The 26,294-nt window shown below is 42.3% G+C and overlaps 1 protein-coding gene across 1 annotated transcript in view; it reads right to left on the reverse strand.

Annotated features, from left to right (window-relative positions):
- Nucleotides 1-26,294, reverse strand: part of thsd7ab (thrombospondin, type I, domain containing 7Ab) — a 127,227-nt gene that overhangs the window by 49,405 nt on the left and 51,528 nt on the right. Inside the window, exons 5-9 of the mRNA XM_068569159.1 lie at nucleotides 22,839-22,907; nucleotides 18,657-18,812; nucleotides 16,810-17,013; nucleotides 13,078-13,272; nucleotides 9,713-9,959 (exon numbers count right to left, since the gene is read on the reverse strand). Of these exons, the coding sequence (XP_068425260.1) occupies nucleotides 9,713-9,959; nucleotides 13,078-13,272; nucleotides 16,810-17,013; nucleotides 18,657-18,812; nucleotides 22,839-22,907 (871 nt within the window). The remainder of the gene's footprint in view (nucleotides 1-9,712; nucleotides 9,960-13,077; nucleotides 13,273-16,809; nucleotides 17,014-18,656; nucleotides 18,813-22,838; nucleotides 22,908-26,294) is intronic.

Here is a 26,294-nt window from a genome sequence, read left to right on the forward strand (position 1 = left end):
CCCTTGGTGTCTTCGTACAAGTGGATGGTCCCCGGGACAAAGAAAACGGATGCCGGCTGCAGCAGGGGGAGGACACGCGTACGTTTTCAGCCCTCAGCTCCGTAAAGAAGAAGGAGTGAATGAACAGGTGTCCAGCTGGAGCACACGTCAACAGATCCAACCCACAATCTCTACACCACACCTCAGTGCTAACCAGGATTTTTCCTTTTTTTTAAATATCAATTTATATATAAACTGCAGCGTCGGCAGTCTGTAGGGATTCATGGAGCTCTTCAACAAGGGGGAGCCGGAGAATGCTGCGCGAAGACAAAAATAAACAGCGCACAGAAATCTGCAGGATCTAATCAAACGTCTATGGAACAGATAGAAAAGCAATTTATTTCATGAGCAAGCCAATAAACAGGAGGCCGGTATCAAAAGCTGCAGTTGAATGAAGCAAATTATTTAAGTCTCAGAAAAAACAAATAAACACAACTTTTGATTTTTGCTTTGTCACGAGTTCAACCTTTTGAGAGTGTGGATTCATATTCGACGGCCTCAAACTACTCCACGAGCTCCAAATCAGAATATTGATCGATAATTAGGATATTGAGGAAGTTGTATTAACTGCTAACGGGAACAAATCATTCATCAAGTTTGGATGAACTGAACCAATATCTGAACAATGATGCTGGAACATTTACATTTCATATCAAACAAATGCAGAGCCGATGTTCTTGGGTTCGATCCCTAACGTCTCCCCCTTTCCAAAGCATTTTGTTTTGGTTAGTTGCTTTTTCTATGTTTATGCATCACGACTACATGTTTCTAAAAGGACACGTTGTAGTTCTTCCGCCTATTGATTCTCGATTCCTTGAAAATTCCCCTCCGGCTTTGAGACGTCATGAGGGATCAGAGCCCCGAGGCGGAGCTGCTGCGCGACGTGACTCCATGAGCTCGTTGATGAAGGGAGGATTAAACCTTTGACCTTGTTAATATCCCTCCTCTACACTAAAAATGGTCTTGTCTGGGTAGGAGCTACAATTTATCACTCGTGTAAGATCTGGAAAGTACACGGGCCATAAAACAATACTCCTATTTAGATAAAACCCCACACTTGTACGGCTTGACTTTGGCCTGTGATCCAAGCAACAACACGCTCCGACTACCAAACTACTGACGGACTCGTTTCTGAAGTGCAGACCGCCTGCCTTTTAGAGTTCACCTCCTCAGCGTTCCCGCTCATCTCCACAGAAACACAAGCAAACGCTCTGGCGAGAAAGTCGCAACAGCAATGCTGGTTGGTCTAAATGCCAAAAGACAACTTTTGCTCGCCGAGAATTTCCTTTTTGTCGCTGGAAATTATGAGTCCTCCCTCGGCGGGTAGACATGGCACGACGTCGTTGTAGCGTCACAAAGCGGTTCGGGGAGGAGCTGAGGGTGGAAGACTGAGAGAATATTGAGAATATCCAGCCTCCTTCATTCAGCCATGAGCACGATCTTTCCCTCCTCTTCACCGAGGATGTTTTGAGCCTAATCTAGCGGCACAATTAATCAGCATTTTTCAATCTGCATGAGGCGCAAAATTTGTTAAAGTTAATACGAGTGTCGAAATTATATTCTGCGGACTTCTTTGTTCTTTCTCTGCAAAAATCCCACCGTAATCATTTTAATATGATCTTTAATGAAAATGAGAGTAATGATGTAAGAATTATTATTACCCACAATATTGCAATCATTACAATTAGATCTTTTTTTTCTTGCAGCTCTTTAGCCGAAACCTAATCTAACCTTTGATGGACCGTTGAACAGGCCCATGAAATAGTTTTTGTCACAGGCTTTTTGAAAGACATCGACCAATGTTGATGGGTGCATCAGATATGAAAATGCCCTCATGCTCTCATATTTCATTAAAGCTGCCCTTGACAGCCACACATGTGGTAATTTATTCCCAGCTGGTTTATGAAAAAACACCTCCAGTTAGTTATCCAGTGCAATTATTTTTTTATTGAGAAACATTGCAAAACGAAGGCCCCTGGTTATTTTTTTCAACAAATCAAATTAAATCCACCACAACATTCCCTTTGTCCCCACACATCGTGCTGCAAAGCACCACATTCTTGTTTCAGTCGAGAAGCCGGAGCAAATCTACAATTAGGTCAACTTTCTAATTTAATCTCACATTTTTACAACGCTGGCTTTGTTACGCTGGCTTTCTGTTATCTTTGGCATTCAATTTCAAATCTGTGTAATTACTTCATAATTCACTTACACAATCAGGGAGTTGCTGCTTCCGTACATCCACTTGTCCTCAAAGCTCATGGGAACAAGCGCTCCTGCTTGTGAACTCCTCAGTTCAAGACTACGGACCGACGCTGCGCAGTCGAGCTTCCTGGCTCCTTCAGGTTTGTCTTTCGCCCCTTCATTAATGTCCTCCTCGTTCGCTGTGAGTTTAGTTTCTCTCTTTGAACATTTGTTGTGGTCCGCTCTCTGTCCTTTTTGTTCATGTTAATGGTTCTCCGCTGGATCATGTGACAGATCATGTGGCGCTTCGATTGCAGACAGAGGACTTTATTTTACTAATTATGGGACTTCTGAAGGTCATTGGTAGAATAATATCTTATTTAGGGGCTTCAAAGACATTGTCACCAATTCTGACTCATTTCATCTAAGTCCATTACAAGAGCACCTTCTGCACAATACACTTCCTGTTTAGCGTTGAATTATATCAAGATCAATTTATTCAGGAAAAAATAAATGTTATTTATGCCTCCTTGCTCTGCTTTTTACTTTAAAAATGTTCAGCTCATCTTTAATATCTAATTGCATTTTGTCTTTGTGAACATGTTTTCTTCCTAAAGGTTGCATAGCATACTTCAAAGATCAATGTTTGTTTGCATTGTCCTTGCAGAGATCTCGCTCTCTCTCTCTCTCTCTCTCTCTCTCTCTCTCTCTCTCTCTCTCTCTCTCTCTTTCTCTCTCTCTCTCTCTCTCTCTCTCTCTCTCTTATTTATTCTCTTGAAGCCCACAATGCTCCTGCATCTGAATGACGTGAGACCTCTTCAAACTGATAGCTGTCTGTGGCGGTGAGTTGACTGTAGAAGTCAGAGTGTGTAGTAGTGTGAACATGTTCCCTAGTGGTTTTACACACTAAAAATATATGTGGATGAGCTATGTTTATATATATATATACAGTGTCTAAAGTATATACATATAGTATCTAAAATATATATATATATATGCACAGCATATAGGAGATATCATAGGAAACTATATTGTTGCCTTTCTTGAATGTTATTTGTTGTTTTCCTGGATTTCTACAACCTTTCAGAATAATAATGTCATCTCTCTTCTGGGCTCTGGAGGGTTGGAAATGCAGTTTGAAATATTTACGATTAAGTGGCTCGAGCCGGCACTTTATCAGACATGGTGAATTCATAAGATTCACAATGGTGAGATTTTGATGCTGATCAGAGGTTTTTGGTTGGTTTTGGCTTTTATAGCTCGAGCTTCTTGAAATATTATCTTCTCATCTCATTAAAATTAAAACTATCGTTCTGTAAAACACAGATAGGTGGGAAAGGTGTTGCATGTGCGTAAGGTTTTTGAACATTTAATCTTGTTGAATTACATATTTATGAATGAGACAGTGAGTAGTTAATTTGTACTTTTGATCACGGGTGTTTGCTCCTGCTCCTAAATCCTGTTTTTTCATGTGAGGAGTTGGAAACAGAGTTCTGGTGAGGCGGTTCATCTCTCTCTCTCTCTCTCTCTCTCTCTCTCTCTCTCTCTCTCTGTGTCTGCACCTGTTTCCTTTCCTTTAAACTGGAGACTCTATCAACCATCAGTGTGAATGTGGAGTGCGGCTGTTTTCTCTGTGTATTCTCCTACTTACAATCCGGTGTGAGCTGCATGCTGGGATTAGCACAAATCCTAGCAGAGCCTCAATAAGAACAAAAAAACAAATCATTTTGTGGTTGGTAACTTCCTGTGGGCAGTTAAGTCTCCATATCTAACACCTACATTTGGATTTGGGTGGATAAGGTGAACAGGATTGGGTGCTTTTCGGTTATTTTAATGTAAATGTTTTTCTCTCTTGATTTTGTTTCCTTTGATCCCCTTGGTGTCTTAAGTGCTTTACATCTAGGGCAAAGACTTGACTCACAGCAGGTTTCCCTCGACAGAGAGAAACTCCCCCTTTTGTTCCCCTTTTAACACTAATTACATTGTAGCCCCTCTAATGATGGGTATTATCCAAATTGTGATGATTAAAATTCAATTATATTCTAGTTTTTTTAAAACAACATGGCATCTTTGTTGGTGGACCTCGGCACCAGCCACAATACTAACAACACAATGGTTGGTTGTGAGACCGTGGGGTTGTGAAGTCAACTGTAATATTGTCATTTATGTATTTTTTTATTATATGTACATTGTGTCTCTCTTCTGGTTTCCTCCTGTTGTCTCTAATACTCTCTTTGCTTGTCATATTTTGCTGCTTGTTTAAAGGACATTTCTTTGTTTTATTTACAAGACACTTGGGGTATCTTATCCCTCACTGACTGCAGTATTTTCTATCACACAAACTCCCTCATATGTGTGTTTAACGCCGTGGAAACGTGGCAGCTTTGAAATGAAATGAAGCAATCCAGAAATAGCGTGTGGTTTTTAACTGACTTGCTGGTTCCAGTCAGTGACACAATCCCATAATGATTTTTAAATGTCACGATTTGTAGGGAGGCGGGTGACGTGCACAACATGGCACCGGGAGCTTGTCCCAGAGCACAACATTAAGACGGGCGGCCAGGCTAATGCTTATGTTTCGCTCGCTGCTATTAGCGCGGCGAGTAATCTGTTCGGCGAGAGGCGTTTTTTTTTAGAGAAAAAAATTGAGCAGATGGTTAAGCAGGACCAAGCGAGGAGAACAAAGCAAGGAACTGTCAGGAGTTTTAAGAGAGCGTGAAAACACACACACACACACACACACTCTGAGAGACACAAAAAACAAGGTCTGGTGGGAAGAGATAAAGCCTAATTAATTTCATTATCAAAATAACGGACTACAAAACAGGAACATCATTTGTTTAATTTAGCATAGAACGGTTGCAGTTCTTCAAGAACCCTTTCAGTGACGTCTTTGGCCTCCTTCTCGAGGGCTTCACGCTATCCATCGCAGTCCAAAAAAACAGGAGTAAACATAGCCTCCATTAGAAAATACGACAGGGAGATGATTGACTGGGATTAATACAGCTGATGTCGAACATCATAACCATGAATCATTCAGTTTCTTTTTTTCACAATTTCCAGAACATCGATGTGATTATACAAACACACATTTGGTACCATTCAGCCCACAGACTGTCAGAATCAATAAGCAGACGTTGTTTCTTTTCCCTCACACCGCAACAGCTTTCTCGATGGGTTGATAGCAGCCCAAGCCTGAGGCATTGACATATTTGTCTCTTTTGTGTCTTCCGTTTTCTATTGGGCTTTGACAGTTAGTATTTATGTGTGTGTGTGTGTGTGTGAGTGTGTGTGTGTGTGTGTCATGCACTCTGAGAAGTTCACTGCCTCAGGCTGCGGCAGGAAGACAGCTTAGATCCATCGATAAATGAGACAGGGCAAATCTGCATATGCAGGGTGCAGGCGGCCATGTTTGTTTGTTCTGCTGGGATCCCCTGGGTGCCCTGATCAAGACTGCCTGCCAGTTGGATTTTGCCAGACGAAGAAAGAACTATATTGAGTCACTCCTGCATGCAGGCGAGTAAACACTGCATCTGAGCAACAGATGGTTCAGGAAGGCAGAGCTGTTGCGTCTTTACACTTCGGTCAAGGACAATACGAGGGCTTAAAAAATAAAAATACAAGCACCATAGTGGTCTGCCACATCAACAGGGGTGGTAAAAAAGTAACGAAAGCATTCATGAAAGAGCATAACTTCTTCTTAACTATAACAAAAGTGATAAGTTTCAGGCAAAACCTGAATAAAAGAGGAGAAATATAAATATAACGTTTAGATGCTTCCAAACACGGCCAGAGGGGATCACTGAAGGGCGAGTATAGAAGTGATCTAGACACAAATTCTCACTCCCAACTCAACAATAACTCGCCATTAACGTAAGTTAATGTCAAGGACACTGTGTAGGTTATAAGTACTTTGTTTAAGAAAATATTGTGGTTCTGGTTTAAATAAGTATCCTTGTTAGGTGAATGTTGTCAAACGGGAGTTGGGTAAAATAAGTACACTTTGACCTTTGTCTCCAGGACTTTTAAGTGGTCTCCAAGGTGAAAGTCCTGTTTTTGTTTGACTCATCCAACCTCCATTCCCGTCTGTTCCACACAGACTTTGCTGCTTTTTGTACCACGCCAGTTGCTCCTCCCGTCAAATAGAGGCGTGGATGAGTTTAACAGTTGGAAAAAGCTGAAGCTGTTCTTTAGGCTTATGTTGAGGAAATCACAGCTGTCACACACGACGCAACTCAAATGTTTTATTAATTAAACTAATTTGTCATTTGTTTTGCTGATTATTCTCTTGATTAACTGATTTGAGTGTAAATGTTATTGAAAACTTCCCCTAACAGCTTCTGATACAGTCATTCAAGGTCTGTTTGTCTTCCAGTTTCGTACCAATAGACAGTCAGATCAGGATCAAATGTAACTCAGAACAGCTATTCTTACAACTGAGGGGCTGAAAATATATATATGCTGTATATATGACGAGTGAAATACAATTTAAGCGTGTTAATGTCCATCATGTCTTAGTTGTTAGTGTCAACTTGAGACTTCTGTTCATTTTTCTCATCACGCAGTTGGCGTTTGTTGCATGCTGTCCTTCTCCCTCGACGTTACGTAATCTGATTTGCTTGTTGTCTGTTCTTTTTTCAGACCAATGCTCATGCATGTTAATTACAGATGATCTGGCTTCTTCCAGCTCTTATAATTGTCTCATGTTGATTTGAAAACCTGCTTATCAAAGTGCTGATTGCCAGACTTCTTTTATAGCTGACAAATGTGGCTAATTGGCAATCAAACTAATAGCCCCATCTTAGTGGCAGTGTTTGTCATTGTGAGTGGAAGAGTCAAAGTCATGTCTCCATGAGGAATTGAAATCATGTCCTGTGTGTGTCTGTGTGTGTGTGTGTGTGTGTGTCATGTGATAGATCAGCAACAACAACGTTTGTGTGTTCACAGCTAAAACAAATGAACAATGTTGTACACACTGCAAGCTTCTGCACGCTGGTTCACAGCCTGTTACTGGACCCCTGCCAGTGACAGAGGCCTGAGGAAAATTCCTCTAAAGACTTTAAACAGCATCTTTGAAGAGTTACAATAGAGGCAGCACATGCAAAGGGACATAATAACCGGAGCTGGGCTTGTATGAAGAGTCATTGAGGGCAGCTTCTTCAGCACCACGGACAGCACCACCGGTCCATGAAGGCCGGTGAAAAGGAGCCTGAAGAGACTCCTGTCTGACAGCACTCACAGAAACTATCATTCGATCCCACTGAGGGAAACTGAAGGAGTTTTTTTCCTGGTCTCTAAACCCGAGTGGAGCCTTTTTTGTTCTTTGTTGTGTTCAGTTTATTTATTTACACACTCTGCAATTGCAAGCAAATCCCAGCCTGTAAGTAAAACGTCTCGATGCCATGCGTATCTCGTCTGTTTCTATTTTATTCTTCTAATTGACACATTCAATAAAACAAAACTTTGCGTTTCAGAATTTCTGCACCAGAAGTACAAATTAATATAGTATTTTGTTAATGTTTGTGTAACAAAGGTACCGCATCATCGGGACGTCACACACCCAACCGAACGTCTCCAACAGCTCTGGACCAATACACACTGTTACACCACACAGTGGGAATTTATTACTAATAAAAGTACAGACAAAAGGAACAAATACAGCGACCAACATGTCCCTGTGTACATATGGGTATGTGAGTATTGTTTTCACATAGACCTGATGGTCCTGACCTTTACAGCAGTTTTCATGTGAGAATTTGTTCGTAAGATGTCTAAAAGTGTGACACTTTGTTGGTCTAATGATGGACTAGAAGTCTGTTGCCAATTGATTCATTTGTTACAGCCAAAAAGTGCAACAATAACAAAAACATAGAAATTACCAATAGTCCTGTGGCAACAGCATGTCAGATAAGTCCCCTTTTGAACGCTACAGATGGGTTGAGAATATCAAACACCTTCCTGGCATATTTAAAGTGGAGCGTGTGACCTTTGTAGCACCAAAAACCTCAAACTGGACTCAGCTGTGGTCAATAACAGCGGCCGCCTGCTGAGAGGCTGAGCGGGCTCAAACGGCACAACACAACACACTCCGACCCTCGTGATGACTGCTGTTGCTCCTCCACTCCTCACTGATAATGTAAAACAGGACGAGGGGGAATCTGCTGGTATTGAGTGAGATTCAGAAACTAAAGATGCATTAAAGGACTTTTCTTTTTTTGCAGGGACTTTACGAAATCAATCTTTTTTGGATGCTAGCAGATAGACTCCTTTGTCTTTTTGTTGTCGGGTGAATCAGTCAAGCATAAGCTGACACCCGGCTGGAGCCGATTCGTCTGGCAGACGTTAACTCGACAGCATGATTTGAATCCTCCTCGTGGGTTGTGGTCTCCAAAGCTAACTGCACACATCTTACCTCTCATATGCCTCATGATTAAATTGCCTCAAAGTATCAATCCCATTTAATTACCGTCATTATCATCAATGAGAGATTATAAGCGCCCCAAAAACCGGCAGGGTTAATTAGGCTTTCAGGGACGGAGAGATTATTTATTTATCTGCGGTCGCCTGCGAAGGGAAGATATGAATTGGGAGTTAACTTCACGTAGAGTCTGCTCCGCTTACTTAACCAACCAGCGTGTGTTTTTTTCTTTCCTCTCACTGACTCGCTTTACTCTCCTGCTGTCTTTCTTTCCCAACGCTGCTGCTTCTCTCATCTGTCTCTCACTTCCTGACTCCTCTTTTGTTTTGTTTTTAATCTCGCTTGTTTTCAATGTCACACAGACATACGCACACACACACACACACACACACACACACACACACACACACACACACACACACACACACACACACACACACATACATCTTCATGTACCATTCAGTCTTGCCAGTTTACCACAAATCAACAAACACAACTGACTTGATGTCTTTTCGCACAACAGATGCTCACAGACGGCTCTTTGACCTCACATCGTAAGACAGGCTTTCTAATGCTTTGCCTGACAAGTGCTTCTAACCTTTTTTTTTTTTTTTTGCTATGTTCTTTGAGCAAATACAATAAATATAAGAGGTTCTTTGAAGAATAATTTCCCACTTCAAAAGACCGCCGGAGCTCTCCATGTCCTCTATTCTCCAAACGGCAGCACTAGATTTAACTGATTGGTTTGTTCTGTTTAGATGAAGTCGTCCAAATCAGAGAAATCGGCCGTTTGAAATTAAAACGTGCCTCGTCTTTGGATCCTGACGGCACATGACTGAGAGCTACAGCTCAAAGCCGGTGGACTTCAGTTAAGAGGAGTGAGCAATTTTCATTTTGACACAATTCTCCGAGAGCTAATTTCACAGTTATAACCACCTACAAAGCCGTGAAGCGAGAAATAACTCAGGAGTCTAAATAAGACTGCTGTCGTCGAAAAAACAAGACCAGGCACCGCTGGTTTAGAAACGCCAACAAGAAGCAGAAGCAGAATAAATAAGAGAAATAACTCACTTCTTGGGGGGCACCTGTCCCACGTTGACCCGGACGCAGATGACCTTGCGAGTCTGCATTCCCGTGGAGCAGGGGGCCTGACCGCCGCCGCTGGCTCGGACCCCCACGGAGGTGTTGAGGGTGGAGGCAGAGGGGTCCTCGGTACAAGGGCCCCAAGGCCCCGTCTGCCAGTGGTAAACTGTACAGGCGTGTTCGTTGCAGTTCCGCACCTCCTGGAGGGAACTGCTGTTTGGGCACAGAGCGCCACCTGAGAAACACCGAGACACAGCCGAGATGAAAGCGTTGGTAACGTCGGTGTTTTCTCAAACGGGCCCCTATTGTTGTTGTAACAACCGAGTCCCCAGGAAAAGTCTCATTCTGAGGCCTCGTGCTGCGTCCACGTTGTCGAAATTATCGAAACATTTCTCCGTGACACTGAAACCTCTTGGAGCTAACTACGCTTTATTGCGTTTTCCCAATTAGTCACTTAGACACAAACGTGAGGGGAAATAGGATCCATGTTCAAACATACTGGTGAGTTAAACATCTTCTTTTTGTTCACTCTCTGGTTCACTCTCACCGTTCTTATCTCGATGTTTTCCGCTGGTGGAGACCAAAACAGAGCTTATCAGGGGTCTGAATATCGGACGCGGCTTAAATGCTCAGAAACACAAGTCACAATGAATGCTTACGTTTCACTGTGACCGCTAGATATGTAAATACACAACTCCAAGTTAAACTGCCTGTTCCGCAGTCTAAATAGTACCCACAGCTATCGTCTATTCAGCACATTTCCTCCGTCTGTGATGCACACTCCAGAAAGGAGAGCTATAACAATCGAGCACACCTGTCTGACAGTTGTTGTTAACAGATTTTTTGTCCTCCTTGAAACCGCTGAATCAGTTTGACCCAGTGAATCAAACCTACGCTCGCTCACATTGAACCTCTTTATAATGAGAACTCCCTTTAGTGCTCCATTGTTTAACGAATACTTCGAAGAGCCTTTAGACCTTGTGCGTAAAAATGGAGCAGCGATGCTCTCAAGCATCTCTTTAATATCCTGAAAAGCACAAGTCTGATGACCTTCCACACAAAAGTCGTTTTTACCTTCTGAATATACTGTAAATCTGAAGCTATGAATACTAGCTACGAATGCAGTGTGCTCATATGAATGCACAAATGTATTGTCCTTTGTTATTTTACCATCACAAGTCCTTGCCTAATTAAAGGGCGCTACATTTTCTCATTAAGAAATTGTTCAGGCCATTTATTTCATTAGGCAGTCTGGTTTTCTCACAGTTCAGTTAAACTTCTGTGGGACTTCAAGGAGAAACCTGCACTCAGTAATTAACCGCCAAAGGTTAAAAAACAAACAAAAACATAATAACAGAGGTGCTACGCTTCTCTGTTTAATCTTGTTTCAACGTCGATGCTGCGCACACGACAGACACATCGGCGTGTTTATGTTCTGTGTGACGGAGCTCTTCTTAACAGGTCAGACTTTCATTGCTCTACTTTGGTGCGTTCGACCTCCATCTGATTCTCCGGTTCCTTCTTTTTGTGTCTCCCCTTTTTCATTTCTCTTGTGAGTCTTGCAGCCAGTCAGCTGTGTCGACGCAGCCCTCTTCGGTTTCAGAGTAACTGCCGACACTTAGGGCTCTCAGCAGAGATTGAGAGGTGTTGCGGGACCGTTGCTCCTCGACACCTGCATTTTGCTGCCGGAGTTGACAGAGAGCGAGCTCTGTAATGAGCGGCGGCGCACACTCACAGTTTGGGCCTGGATCACAGACTGCCAACTCAGACAAGGCTCAGCCTAATGGTTTCTGAGCGTGACTGTAGCGTTCTGCTGACTGCGCCATGGCAGCTCAGCTGACTAACAACGACAGAGACGCTAGTCCTAACGCCGACTTGGTGCCTCGATGACCTAGAAAAAGACGCGTTGTTGGACAATGGGGGGAAATATGATACTTTATGGAAACATAAACCTCATAACCAACAAAAATAAACAGCACATGAGTTATATGTGTCTGCTGGGGGATAAATGACGGGTTGCCGACGCATTCACAAAGTGGAGCAATTCTCACTTAGCATGCGTCCCGACTAACACTCAGTTGATAGAGTAAGAAGCACTTGAGCTTCATGAAGTCCCATAATAATCACTGTGGAATTCAATGCAAGCAGTTATGCTAAATCGGTCACTAATTAGGCATATTTATGTATTCATTAGCACATAATTCTATGCCAACATATTGGAGGTTGCTCTTTAATATGAACCCTGTATCTTAAAGCTTGGAGTACTTCCTGTAGTTTCAACATTTTTTGTTCTTCATCATTATGCAACACTGGAGCTACGAAATCTGCGAAGGAGCTCAAAATCTAATCAGAGAATCTACTCCGCAGAGGGAACCTGTGGAGCAGAGACAGACGCCTCTTTCAGGTATTGTTCTTGGCTATGTGTGCGTTACGTCATAAAGATCTGTGTCTGAATAGACAGCGGTATACAGTTTGGGGTGATCTCCTTTGTATTTTCTTCGCCAGTCTAAAGCTACAAATACAGCCACCACATTTCTAGCCTAACGTCAAAGATTTACCCAAAATTTCCGGAAACTTTGGCACCTGAGTGAGACCTTAGATGAATACAGACATGAAATATGTTAATGTGACAGGTGAGAGCATGCAGAACATAAAGTAATACCACTGCAGAACAAGTGGAGAAAAAAAACACATTCAAGCTATTTCACACATGGTTTAACGAGCCCCGACTGTCTCACAAGTAGTAGACTAAAATCTAAATCAATTACAAGTCAACTGAAAGCTGTTTCGATACTGTCGCTTTTTAAAAGCACAAAACTGACATCTTTCATTTTGCCACATGTTGACACAAAGCTAGAGGTTCAAAACAGCTAAAAGCTAACTATTAATTACAGCCGTTACCCTCCATCACTGTGATCCAGGCCACAACCATCGCTGTGACTGTCAGGAAAAACACACACACACACACACACACACACACAGAGAGACACACACGTTGAGATAAGACACAGGAAAGTGTTCGGAGACATGACAAAAATAAAAGACAAGAGAGACAAGCAGACGCACACGAAGATTTAAACCAGAGCATATTGCAGAGAAATGATCTTGGAGACAGATAAAAAAAAAAGTGTCAGGCGAGGAGACGGACCAATAGAAATAAGCACTAGGAGTGATAAGCAGACTGTTTGAGATAAGGACAAATGCACATGCAGACAAGTGTGAAATCCAGACATTCAGTGAGTGACAGCGAAGGACGACTTGAAAGGCCATGACGAAGCCAATATCCCAGCCTCATCTGCATATATTCCCCATGCAGGACGGCGTGCAGGAGGCCGTCTGCAGGTGAGACTCACCTTCTCCGGCGTTGTAGGCCAGAACGGAGCGCGTCCTCAACTGCTTCCCCTCGATGGTCTTGCTGGAGCAGGTCTGAGAGCAAGTGGACCAGGGCGTCCAGTCGCTGAGCACACAGTCGCGTGAGCAAGGCACCTCGCAGGGCACGGGCTCTGGAGCCGGGGAAGCGGTGCAGAGACCTCTGTCCACCTCGTCTCCTGAGGAGGACAGGACACAACACCATCACATTTGGAAGGGAAAAGAAAGATGGAGAGACTGAAGCTGTAGTTTAAAGTAGAAAATGCATCCATGTTGTTTGTTTCCAGTGTACAACGTGCTAACTGTAAGGTTACACTGTGGTGATATGTTGGCAACTGCAGAGTTAGAATCCAGATGCTGAAGAAGTTGTCGTGCCAAGTATAATTTGATGAGGTCATCCACTGCAGGCATAATATGATGTGATCAGTATTATTAGATCTTGCGAAGTGATGCAATGCAATGTAGAGGTTTGTACAATGCAGTGTAGAGGTTTGTACAATGCAATGTAGAGGTTTGTACAATGCAGTGTAGAGGTTTGTACAATGCAATGTAGAGGTTTGTACAATGCAATGTAGAGGTTTGTACAATGCAATGGAGAGGTTCTTCTTGCAAATTTGAGATTTTATACACTAAACGAATATAAAAAATGTTTTAAAAGTTTTCCTCTGAATATTAACCCCTCTTTTTCCCCTCCTACAATGGCCATTGTCTGCTGTCGTAGAATGAAAGTTAATCTATATGTAAATAAGGTATATTTACCTTTTTTTAATTCAATCCTTATTTTGCCTCATTAAACAAACTAGAGTCATATTCTCTTAATAATAAAGGGGTAACACCTAGCAATTAATCTTGAAAATATATAATGTAATAAAGAGACTAGCATACTAGTTAATGATACTGAAGTAGCTTTTTCATCATGTTTAATACTAATGGGATTTCAGGAAATCAACCTCAGTAATTAGCACAGAATGAAGCTGAAACGGAGGCATAAAAAGCCAGCTACTATTCACATTTATGACATGGAAACGTCCATCTGGTGTTTCCAGGTAATGCCTCCTTTGTTTTGGCTTTTTCGGCCTAAAGTCTTCTGTTGAAAGTCGAAACAGATGGTTTCTTATTTCCGAACTTGGTTTATTGGTTATTCATTTTTAAATTCCAGATGTGTTTCCGGGTAAACTTTGTTACTGAGAAACTACCATCTGTGTTTCCAGGTAACGACTCTGGCCGAAAATGTGAAAGTTTTGTATTGAAAGCTGAGACAGGTGGTTTTGTTTGTACAAATTAATGAATGTTTATTACATCCTATAATTCCATATGTGTTCATGTATAGCGTTGTAGCTCAGACAATACCATCTGTGTTTTTCAGGTATTTAATCACGGTATATGTTCAGGAGACCTTTCATGATTTAGCTTAGCAGATGAGGACTTTTTCTTTCAGGCAATCACTGATGATCCCAATGAATCCATTGTGACAGTACGGCACTGATATTACCACATAGTAAACCATTTACCCTATATTACTAAAATATCCTCATCACTGTCATATCTTACAGGCTGGGTGGTCATATCAACTCCATTTCTTATTATTATATTAGTTTATTCACCAACAGGAAATTCTGGGATCTTCAAGTCATTGTTTTAACCTCCATTGTACGTTTACGAGTGAATAAAGAACCCGAAAGCGAAAACTCCTCACAACCCGACATGCTCAAGAGTACAAGTGAACGCGATGAGTGAAATGAAATACTGGGTGGTAACTTTGCCAAGGAAGATAAAACTTAAGGGCTCAAAAACTTCATCACCCTCGAACTACACTTCAGCTCAGAGTCGGTCGGAGCAGCGGAGAAGAGGAACAGCTGCTGGTCCTAATTGATGGCGCCACGTCGAGAACAAAGCCCATTTTGAATTTAGAGACGTGCTTTGTTTTCTCAAGACGTCTGTTGGCTCAAGCATCAACGCTTTCAATCCGAACTCAGTCGCTGAAAACCTTATTTGCAAATCATTTTTAATCACAAGCCGCATCGATAAACCCATAAAGCGTCACAATTCAAGCTCCACAAACAGCCACCAGCATTCAAGCCACTGACACGTCTGATATTTCTAGATCTACTTAATCTGTGGCTCGCCGCAGGAATAATTCAAAACATTTCACTTATGCTTTCCATATTGACACGACAGTTTATTATGACCCTTTTTACGTTATATATCATATATTCATACGGACGCACTCTGGACTCCAGCCAATCTTGAGACTAAAGTGCCGTTGAACGCGGGGAAGAGCAAACTCACATGGGATTCCCACATTTGTACACTGTCGCCCATTTTTTATTGATGACTGCAGCCATAAGTGGATTGTATTAACCCACATCTGCCTCTGTGTTGCTAAGCAGGGAATATTCCCCCCTGTAAGCGATGCATGCAGAAAAAAAATGTAAACCTTTCAGTGGCTGAATGGAAATTTCAAGCGGCGCAGAAAGCGCTTGGGCTTCAGAAGTCGGTCCGGGGCCTGGCTTTGCAATAAGATGTCAATTTGACAGATACGCAGTGAACCAATCACGACAGAACTGAGAGGGCATGAAAATAAGAAGTGACAGGGGACCCGAGCAGTCTTCAGGCTCACACAGGGGAAAAACATGAATGAGCAGAACAGCCACTGTGACAGGAAGACGTCCACGCGTCGTGTGCACAGACGAAACAGCTCCCTGCCTAAGTGGGCAGGCGGTCGGCGGAGGGAATATCAATAGCCAGTTTCAATAACATTTGTATCGACCTTCGCCTGTTGTCTGGGGCCCGGCTGCGTGGCCTTTTCTTTTATGTCTGGGAGCGGGGACACAGTTGGGGGAAAAATACACAAGCTGACATTGCGGTGCAAACTCTCTGAGGCGAAAAGCAGAAAAATCCAAACAGAACAAATCAATTTTCATCAGATCAGGGAGTGAATGTTGGGGGGCAATCAGCCAAAGTCATGGGGAGAAGAAAGAGAGCAGTGCAGGGTCTCTGTTAGTCCTGCAGTGAAACTTCCCCAAATACCTGCAGGCGACGCATGAGCTGCGAGACGTCAGAACTCTGGCGAGGAGAACGTGCTCAAAGATCCTAAAATGCAGATTAACTGAGCACGTGTGGGACCGGATGTGATTACAGAGCGGCAGTACGTTCTAACTTGAAATGCCGACTAAATAAAAGCGGTCGCTGGAAAGATTTAAAACAATATTGTGTTCCTTTTATTTTGCCGGACATTTGTCCATAATCCCTGAAAGGCAAACGGGGGAGTCTGAAAAAAGCATCTGTGCACTCTTAGATTAAAGATTTAGCTTCGTAAAGAGGAGCAGTAAAAATCAGTAGCAGCAAAGGGCACGGAGCACTCCGAGACCCGTGGCCACGGAGGATTGATTTGATTTAGCGAGAGTAAGGTTTAATTGTGCGTGCCGAGAGGCAGGCTGTAATGAGAGAGACGGCGTGAGAGAGGCGGCAACGCTGAATCAAGTGAGCGTTTAAGTGGGAGAGGTTTTACAGGAGGGGAGGAAAGGAGTGGAGTTTGGAGAGAACTGCACTCACGGAAATCTCCTCACGTAAAGCGAGAGTCAGAGGGTCAGGGGAGAGGGGTGGTCTTCAAAAAAAAACTGTGATTTTGAACACGCGAGGCCAGACGTGCGCCTCTTATTGCAAACGGAGGTTGGGGGAAGAAAGCACAGCGCACTATGAGTCCTCCCTCTCACCGGTGCCGTTGACACACTGGACCCGTGCGAGCTGAGCGCCGGGGCCGCACGGCTTCTCGTCGCCGGGGACGCACTCGTCCAGGCCGACCAGCTGCCAGGTGTAACAAGTGGGCTCGTCGCACGGCACCGCCTCCACCAGGTGCGGGCAGTTCCCCGGCCCTCCCGTCGGCTCGTTGGTGATCCGCCGTTTTCTCAGTTTGAAACCTGCAAAGAGTGTAAAGACGATGTATTTACTGAACACTTTCTCTCACGCGGGAAGTGGAAAGTAACGAGTCCTTTACTAAAGAAGAAATGTAGAGTCCTACTCCTCTAAATGTGTTTGACAGCTTAAGCTGCAAGTTACTTTTGTGCTCACGGTTTTAAAAGTAGGATTTTACATGTATTTTGGCGAGTGACAAATCAGTTCAACTAAAGAGTAATTTCCCTTCTAAATGTCTCAGATGGATCAAAGAGGTCAAATTATCTAATATTTTCAGATATGAATTTGTGGAGCAGAACTTTCATCCTTTATTTCTCCTCCCTTATTCCATGAACCCTTCATATTTATCTTGTGACCCCTTGTGAGGGGCCCGACCCATCGGTTGGGAACCACCGGACTAAACTACCTAACTATAAAGTTATGTAGAGTTATGTAGGTAACCTTTATCGGGGGATTTACTCACACAAAAACACAAAATCCTATTTCTTTTTTTTCTTTTTCACATTTTTTGCCTTTTTGTAACGTTTTTTTTTTTTTTTTTCACAGATGACGAGGGCGAGAACGGGGAAGATACGAGGGTGTGACGGGCAACTAAGGTGCCAAAGCTGAAATCACACATGAGACGTTGGGGTTACGTAAAGTTTAAACTGTCGCAGTAAAACGCTGCTTACACATTGATGCACAAGTCTCATCTACAGTACAATTACTTGTACTTCCTGCAGATGATATTGGATCCAGGAGATTGACTTGTAATGGAGTCATTGTAAACCGTGGTGCTTTTACTTAATTGAAGGATCAGAGCACTTCTTACACCACCGATGATGGATGCTGACGATTAGCTTGGCTTGGTTGGATGGCTGCCTTGTTGAGACAGCTCATTAACACTAATGAGGAAAACCTTGATGATTTCCCCACATGGACCGAGCCAAAGGCGGCCGCTCAAACCCCGCCCATCTTACCCCGCCCATCTCACCTCGCCCATCTCACCCGCCCATCTCACCCCGCCCATCTTACCCCGCCCATCTCACCCCGCCCATCTTGTTCTGATCCCAAATGTCATACCGCAGAACGCACGCGTGACCAATGAATCCAGTCACTTCTTTCACGAGTGTGCACAACGTTGATCACTCGATTGCTCTTTCACATACATATCGCATGAGATTCATGTGTGAGTTTTCCATTAACATTTTACACACTGATATTAAAAAGAAAAAGGTACATTTAATCATGAATTATAATGTTGCTGCAGTGACAGTAATGTCCACCGACAGTAATGGTATGTTTCCTATGCCCTACTACTACTAGAAACATTAAATCATTAACTATTGATACAAAATGATGATATTATTTAGTAAAAATTGAGTGAAGGCTGCAGGTTCATGAATGCCGTCACTACATATATCTCGTGACGGGAAACAAGGAATGAAAATAAAAAGTTATTGTTGTTTATCACAGAGTAAAACTGTCTGTATTTAAATAGACGGCAGCTGGACGATGGAATGACAGATAATGCGCTACCATTTATAAAATTGTTTATTATCTTTACTTAAGGGCCGTAAAAAAAAGAATCAAATCAAACATTTTTAAATGGCCTTATAGTTAAAGATGAATCATAATAAGCATCCGCGGGGACAGGCGTCTTTCCTACCTTTCTTTCCAGCCTGGTCGTCACAGTTCTCAAAGGTGCACGGCCCCCAGGCGCCCCACGGCGACACCTCGCAGTCGATGGGGCAGGAGATCTGGCAGAGCTGGGACCTGTTGGGGATCGAACCCTCGCACAGCTTGTTTTCCACCGGGCGGGAGGCTGCACATACGACCAAAAAGGGAAACAGAATTAGCAGCGGATAAAACAAAGCCTGCTTTACTTTGATCCTATTCCTGTTTGTCATTATGCAAGGAGTTTTTATTTTACCAGCAGTACGACCTAAAGGGACATAAAAATGCTTCTTTATGTTTATTCCCAGCATGACAGTCCCTATAGTATGGAAACACATTTCTGTCGGTGAAAGAAAAAAATACAATGAAAATTTAGCTGTGATAAAAAATAAATACCCATAGTAAATTCTAATTATGAGATAGAAAGTCAAAATAATGAGATAGTAAGTGTGCATGCGCTTCAGTTTTTCCTATCTCATAGTCTTGACTATTTATCTCAAAATTATGACTTTCTATCTCATAATTAGGACTTTCTATCTCATAATTAGGACATACCGTGGGAATATTTGTATTATCTTAGCTGCATTTTCATATACTTTTTTTTCTTTTACTGACAGAAATGGGCTCCTATAGTTTGGAGAGCAAAAAAAGAAGCAAACAAATGCCTGTTAAGTAGACACTATTTTCCTTTTGTTTTGTTTATCGCCACCCTGTTGGCGTGTCAGAATGATAAATTACCAGAGATTATCCTGTGCGGCACATTTGCGAGCGATATAAAAACAGATTGTGGAGCGTTGCCCACCGACTCTCGCCGGAGACAGAAGAGGAAACACAAAAGGTTCAAGAGAACATTGACAACGTCTTGGCTCATGTCTGACGAGGTGGAATTTGGCACCTTTTCCCCCCGACTTGTGCTATACGACGCAAAAGAAAGAAGCTGTCTCCATGAACTGGCGAACGCGCGCCCGTCTGAACTCCCACCGAGGAACTTTGTCGAAGTAAAATGGAGTGCTGCCATCGCCGTGCGAGCCACGGCTCTGTGACAACTGTGCAGAATACATTGCTGCGTGTCTGCCGAACCGAGCAACGATAAATACATTTGATGTGTGCTGTTTCTGAGGATGCAGAGTTTATGCATTTATGCATGCACATCAAATATGTATGTTGGTGTCAGTGTCATTTCAAAGTGGTGCTATACTGTATCTTCCAGAGCTGTGCATCTGTGTTCCTCTTTGAGTCTGTATTCGATACTCGAAGCTGGAGATTGACGGCTGGAGCTCTTCGAATACCAAACTGTGGACGTGTGGGAAAAATTCAACATTTTGGGAAGTGTGGTGGATTGCTTTTTTTTTTTTACTCATTCTCATATCCAAGGATGACCTTGAAGCACAGCGGTGATGTCCTGTTTGTCTGCTGAGTTGATGCAATAAGTCGACTTTTTGCGCAAAGAGCGCTTGTTCTCAACCGGAGTTGGATGAGAAAATAGAATCCACTATCACCTCTGGACGTTAAATAGCCGGTTAGCTTAGCTTAGCATAAAGACTGGAAACAGCTGGGCACCGCTCGCCTGACTGTCCAAAAGTAAAAACAATGGGTTTACCCGCACCGTTGAAGCTTACTAGCTAACGCCGTTTGTTGAATTTGCTCAAAACACATTTAAAAAAAATAAAAGGCTGAAGAGTAAATCAAAGTAAAGAGTAATACAAAAATCGTCTCACAAATCTCACGTAAAACCACTAAATTGTCATTTGTTCCACCTGGGTTTGGGGGTGGATTAGACAAACACGTTAATTAGTGAACTTTAGAGGCGCTCGGAGGAGGATTGCGTCCAGTCTGTGTTAAGCAAACGAGATGCTGCTTCGTACTCGGCAGGGAATTGTGGAAATGTAGAAATCTTCTCATCTAACGCTCGTCAAGAAAAGCGAATAAGTATTTCCCCAAAATGTCGACCTATAATTGCTTTAAGCCAACAAGACACCTGCTCCTCGCTTCCAGGTCGTTCTCGGTGATAAGAGCGAGTCCTGCTCACTCAGCAGACAGGTTCAATCCCCCGCCTGGAGCTCCACACGCTGTCTGACACTTCTAAACCTATTTTCATCTATGCACACACACACACACACACACACACACACACACACACACACACACACAGACACACACAGACACACACACACACACACACACACACACAGACACACACACACAGCAAATGTGTGCAGCCGTGCACGTGATTCAGACAGCATTAGAATATGCACATTAAATACGGATGGATGGCTGGTATAAAAAGTACAAACATTTCATCTTAGTAAGACAAACATAAAGGCAGCTGATACATCAAAGCTTCACTAAAACTTTAGTTTATAGTCAATAGATTTTTTTTTTCATACCAACAGACGAAGGAAATTATAAAAGATCTTAAGAACAGGTGCAATAAAGAAACTTTTTTCCAAGTAATCCTTTCTGGGATAGTTTCTGGGCTTGTATATATATATATATATATATATATATATATATATATATATATATATATATATATATATATATATATAAGCTCCAGAGAGAACATGGTTTACATCAGATAGAACATGGATGGCCAGATTATATATATATATATATATATTTTTTTTTTATCTGATTGAGATCTTACAACATTTAAAAAGAAAGAAAAGGAAATCCAGCTTTTTCGTGAAACCAATGCTCATTCAGTAGTGGCATGAAAGTTTTAAAATAAATCTATGTATACAAGACTTTTCTCTGTAAAGTATAGTATTGAGTCATACATTTCAAATACTTCTTTTTATAGAGAATATTAAATGCATCCCCCCCAAAAGAACTCTTCTCATGTTCAACCTGAGGTTTCAGTATTCCAACTCTTCCTACGAGACATCTAAGAGCTTAAAGTCTCACATAGTCAGGAGAGCTGAATCATAATTCCCTCAGAACTGCACGGGGGAAGAAGGCAAGTGGGGCTTTTGAAATGCAAAAAGGCTAATTCCTCCTACAAATATACTGAAAGTCAAATAGTGAGTTTGCTGAGCCACCGTTAATCCATGTCTTATTGGTGAACTACACTGACTTCAATCTCTTAACATCTATCCATTTGGGAATACAAACCAACAGGACCAACAGAGTAGAGAGAAAATACTCCCTCTATCCGTGTATTTTACACTGCGCTCTCCAGTGAATCCATTCTCCCATTGTCCTGCACTGACAACGGTGCAAGCCGTCCTGCGAGCCAGTGTGGCTTACTGTCGGCAGCGTCTCACCAGCCATATTCTGTTTGGGGAGGAACAAAGCTTCCACTCTTCTGCCCAGATTTTTATGTGAGAATACATAACTTTGTTGTAATAGCACTCGTCTCTTTGTTGTATTTGGCAACAATACTGAGCAGTCTGGATGAAGAGCAGCAGGCTGGGCTTGTAACTTCGTTAAAGTGTGTTGTGATGTGCACAGTTGTGCACGCCATTATACATCTACAGCATCAGAGTAGTAGGGAGAACCAAGTGTTGTTAAACATCTATATTTCAATTTTCTTTCTTATTAATATTATTATTATGACATGTTTTCTTTTTCCTTTGTAATACATTATTATCTTTGAAAGAGGAGAGCAGAAGAAAAGGCAAAGGCTACGAGAAGAGAGGGAAGGAGGGAAGAGGTTAGGAAACAGGAGTAGAAATTAGGAGAGAAGATGAAACAAGGATAGAGGAGAGGAAAGTGGAGGAGGTATAAGGGAGAAGAGAATAGGAGGGAAAACAAAAAGCAAGGATAGAGGAAAAAAAGGTGAGAGTAAGAGAGAAGGAAACACATTAGGAGACAAGGGCAGAAAAAAACAAGGAGCATGGAGATGAGAGGTGACAGGGATAGAAGTTCGGAGAGGAGATGAAAGGAAGGAAGGAACGAAGAAAGGAAGAAGGGAGGAGGAGACGGAACAAGAATAGACACACCGTTAACAGAACATTACATTAGAAGATGAGAGGCAATACCGGAAGAGGAGAGGGAAATATGAAATGACAAAGGAGTAGGGGAAGGAGAGGGAGAGAGGAGAGGAAACAAGGATAGATGGGAGGAGACTGGCAATGAGAATGGGGAAAGGGTAAAAAAAAGAGAGAGCTGGGAGGAACAAAGCAAACAGAGAGACTGGAGCTTTGTTATCAGCGTGACTGAAAACACCTACCTGTAATCTGGAAGGTGACGGAGAGGAGAGGGGGGACACTAGGCTTCTGCTGTCTCTGGGTCTGACCCGCTGCAATTACAGGGGAGATAGCGCTATTAGCTACGCACACACCGGGGAGGACGAAGGCACTATCAAACAAACACAGACGGAGACGGGGAACAGCACACAAGAGACCGGCAGAGACTGATGCAGCAGCAGAGCTGGATCCTCGTAGACCAGACTTGTTTTAAAAGCTTTAACAACACATATTTTATCATTTGCGGTCTGAACATGAGCTCTGTGGTGGGTCTATTCTGACACGTTCAAGTCAGACCTGATGTTCCTGATCACATTTCCACGTAGATGTGCCATCTCTTCAGGTTGGAGATGTGGGTGTTCAAAAGAAATGTGTTGTTTTAATGAAAGTGACAGATTTAAGTCAGGTCTTTCCAGGCATTTTCTTTTTTTTAAGATGCAGGGTCTGTATAGCTGTGGTCCACCAGCCAGCTCCACAGTTGACTAATTCAAATGTTTGATTACTAACCTGTACAAAGAAACAAAACAATAAAAATGGTAAAACAGCCGTATGAGCTGGAAAGCCTTCGCAACAACCAAAGTGACTCGGAAACTGGCAAGCCACGCTGCAGCTGGAGACTCTGCATAGAAGCTCCAGCTGCACGATTACCATTGGTCAAGAATGACTCCAAAGAGTGTTAGAAATTATACAGATTACGGAAACAACACACGTTGTGTATCTCTGACATCTTAACAAGAAGTTCGAAGGCATATTTTAGGCTTCAAGTTCTCATGAAATGGGAAGCAGTGTGGTATTTTATTTCCTGTGAAAGCATTTTTTTTGTTGGGAGAGCCTTGTCGCGGGTATTATTTGCCGTAAGCAGTGGCCAATAGCGCAGCAGGCTTCAGAGGGACAGTAGCTCCTACAGCTCAACATGACAAACTGAAAAAACACCATAAAGAAACTTTCTATAACCACATTGTGTCCATCGTTGGGCCAGGTACGGGCGTACAGGTGACGACCAGCGCGATACATAATGTGAAGCTTTCTTTTGATTTCACGGTAGCTTTAATGCTCAGCTCAGCTAACCCCACCCTGACTTCAGCTCTTTGTTTAAGGTGCAGACGATGATCGTGATTTTGATTTTTGTTACTGTTGTTGTGGGTCTCTTAGACCCGCTGTATTTTTGTGTTTTTTTTAATTCAACACAATCAATGTATGTTAAAATACTCAAGAGATGTTTTATTGTGTTAGTTAGTTAGTTGCAATATATATTATATTAACAATATAAACAGCAAATATGGCGCGTTAGCTAGCTATTTGGGCTGAGCAGCTTGTTTAAGAAAGTATCATAACCTTTCATGTCTTCTGTAGCTCACTGTGATTTCAGCTCAAAAGACATTGTTCTAACCTGCAGTACAAACTCAAGCATTTTAATCAAACTGCTGCTGATACACTCAGTGTTAATCCACCACCACGATCTTATTGTGAAATACTGGGAACGGGGACTGAAATGTCCCACAGCGTTGGGGCAAGTGCTTAAAGGATCTGCTCTCTGCCACAGCTGAGCAGAAACCCAAACCTACACGGTCCTGGCAGAAGAAGTGATATGATGTATGACATATGATGTTGCTTAGTCTGTGATACTGATCTTGGGTCAGATGGGAGTTACTCCCCTGTAAAGATTAAGGTTAGGGTTTAGGAGGTGGTAAGCTGATTCCAGATCTTGGCCTGAAGGTATCTTCCTCTCCCTTTTTGCATGGTGATATTTAGTAATGGCAGAGGGGAGAAAGAGAGCGCCGGCTGCATTAAACTTCACTGAGCCTCTGTGTGGCTCTCGGTCTCAGTGGTATGCTGGGAGATTACCCCCCCGACAGAGGGGAAAGAAATCCTGTGCCAAGAAGATAAGAACTTTGTGAATTTGTGTGTTTGTACAGACACTATCACATACAAGTCACGCACATTTCTGCACAGCCGGTCCTGACGCCGCCGCTCTCAACCTGCTCGTATAAATATGAATCTTTAACGACATCTTGCAGGTTTTAGGCATCCAAACAGTCATAATCGCTCAGGTACATGTCCTGTATTCTCCCACGAGTCCTATAGACGCTCGAGAACATAGGAAGGACATTCAATCATTAATAGAAATAGATACTTGGGTTACTATGGGTTATTATTTGGCTACGTACCAGACTTCTTTGATTTGTGGTGAGACACGAGACTCAGATGCAGATCAATTCAAATTCTAAGAAAAAATGTTTTAGTGCAGCAAAAATGCAGGTTTCCCTTCACAAGTTCTTCATCAAGCTATATATATATATATATATATATATATATATATATAGATATATATATATATATATATATATATATATATCTATATATATATCTTTTAGATTAATACAAAAAGAAGACATTTTCATGGAATAAAAGGGCATAATCTGGAACATATTCTTGTGAATAAATATGGACACTTACAGGTCTACTTTCACCCAGTAGACCTGTGTCCATGTAAAACTAAGTCAACGTTCATTTTACTGTACTTTTGTTACGTAACTTCCGGACTTTACTCACGCCAGTTACATAACAAACATAGTTATCGTCATGCATTAGCAAGATAACGTTCACTTTGTCAATTGGCTCTATTAGCTACCTAACAGAGACTTGGCAGTCCCTGAAAATACAAATTGCATGTAAGTCAAGTAATAATGTGTGTGTTTTTCAAGTCCCTGGATCATAAGTAACTAGCAGGTTAAAATATCTGGAACAAGACATTATTTACTTTGCTTTTATCCATATGTTTGAGTTTCACACACAACACACATGCACTAGCTGTAGGGCCTTTTGTCCAGCCAGCTTAATTCATCAGTAATTCAAATTGTTCTGCTGCTGCGGTCATTTCCCAACGAGAGCTTTGTTAGTAGGATTAAGAGTGATGATGTCAGCCTTCCTGTGCTCGAGCCAGAACAAATTGCAGAAAATAATGTCAAAATGTGGATTAGACCGACACAGCAATACAAGTATTTGATATGCAATTATCTGCTACAAATCCACCAAGGGACTGCAGCTCTTATAATAAACACTGTGTGAGGGGCTGAAGGGTGGAAGTTGTCATGTAACACCGCTCTGATCAAATTTATTTGAGTCACACTGGAGAGTTCGACTGATTTGTTTCAGTCTTTGTTTGTGTGGCGCTGGAAGAATTGAGGTTTATGCAGCGGTGGTGTTGACTTTGGTTACAGTATTGATAGGAGACGGTCGACGTCCTCCTGTGATCAATAAAACTGAAATTATGAGTCGACCGACAGAAAGGACTCTTGAATCTATATATTTCCTCCCTCAGCAACATAATTGTTAAATTGCAGCAATAGCAAGGGCGCCGTGGCTTCTGTGTCAGCTGAAAAATGACATCAACAGGCCAGCAGCTTCAGTCAGCTGTCCAAAATGGGCAATAAACTAAT

The sequence above is a fragment of the Clinocottus analis genome, unplaced genomic scaffold (genome assembly GCF_023055335.1).
Source record: "Clinocottus analis isolate CAN_PGR_092001 unplaced genomic scaffold, fCliAna1.0.p SCAF_9, whole genome shotgun sequence".
Lineage (NCBI taxonomy): Eukaryota > Metazoa > Chordata > Actinopteri > Perciformes > Cottidae > Clinocottus > Clinocottus analis.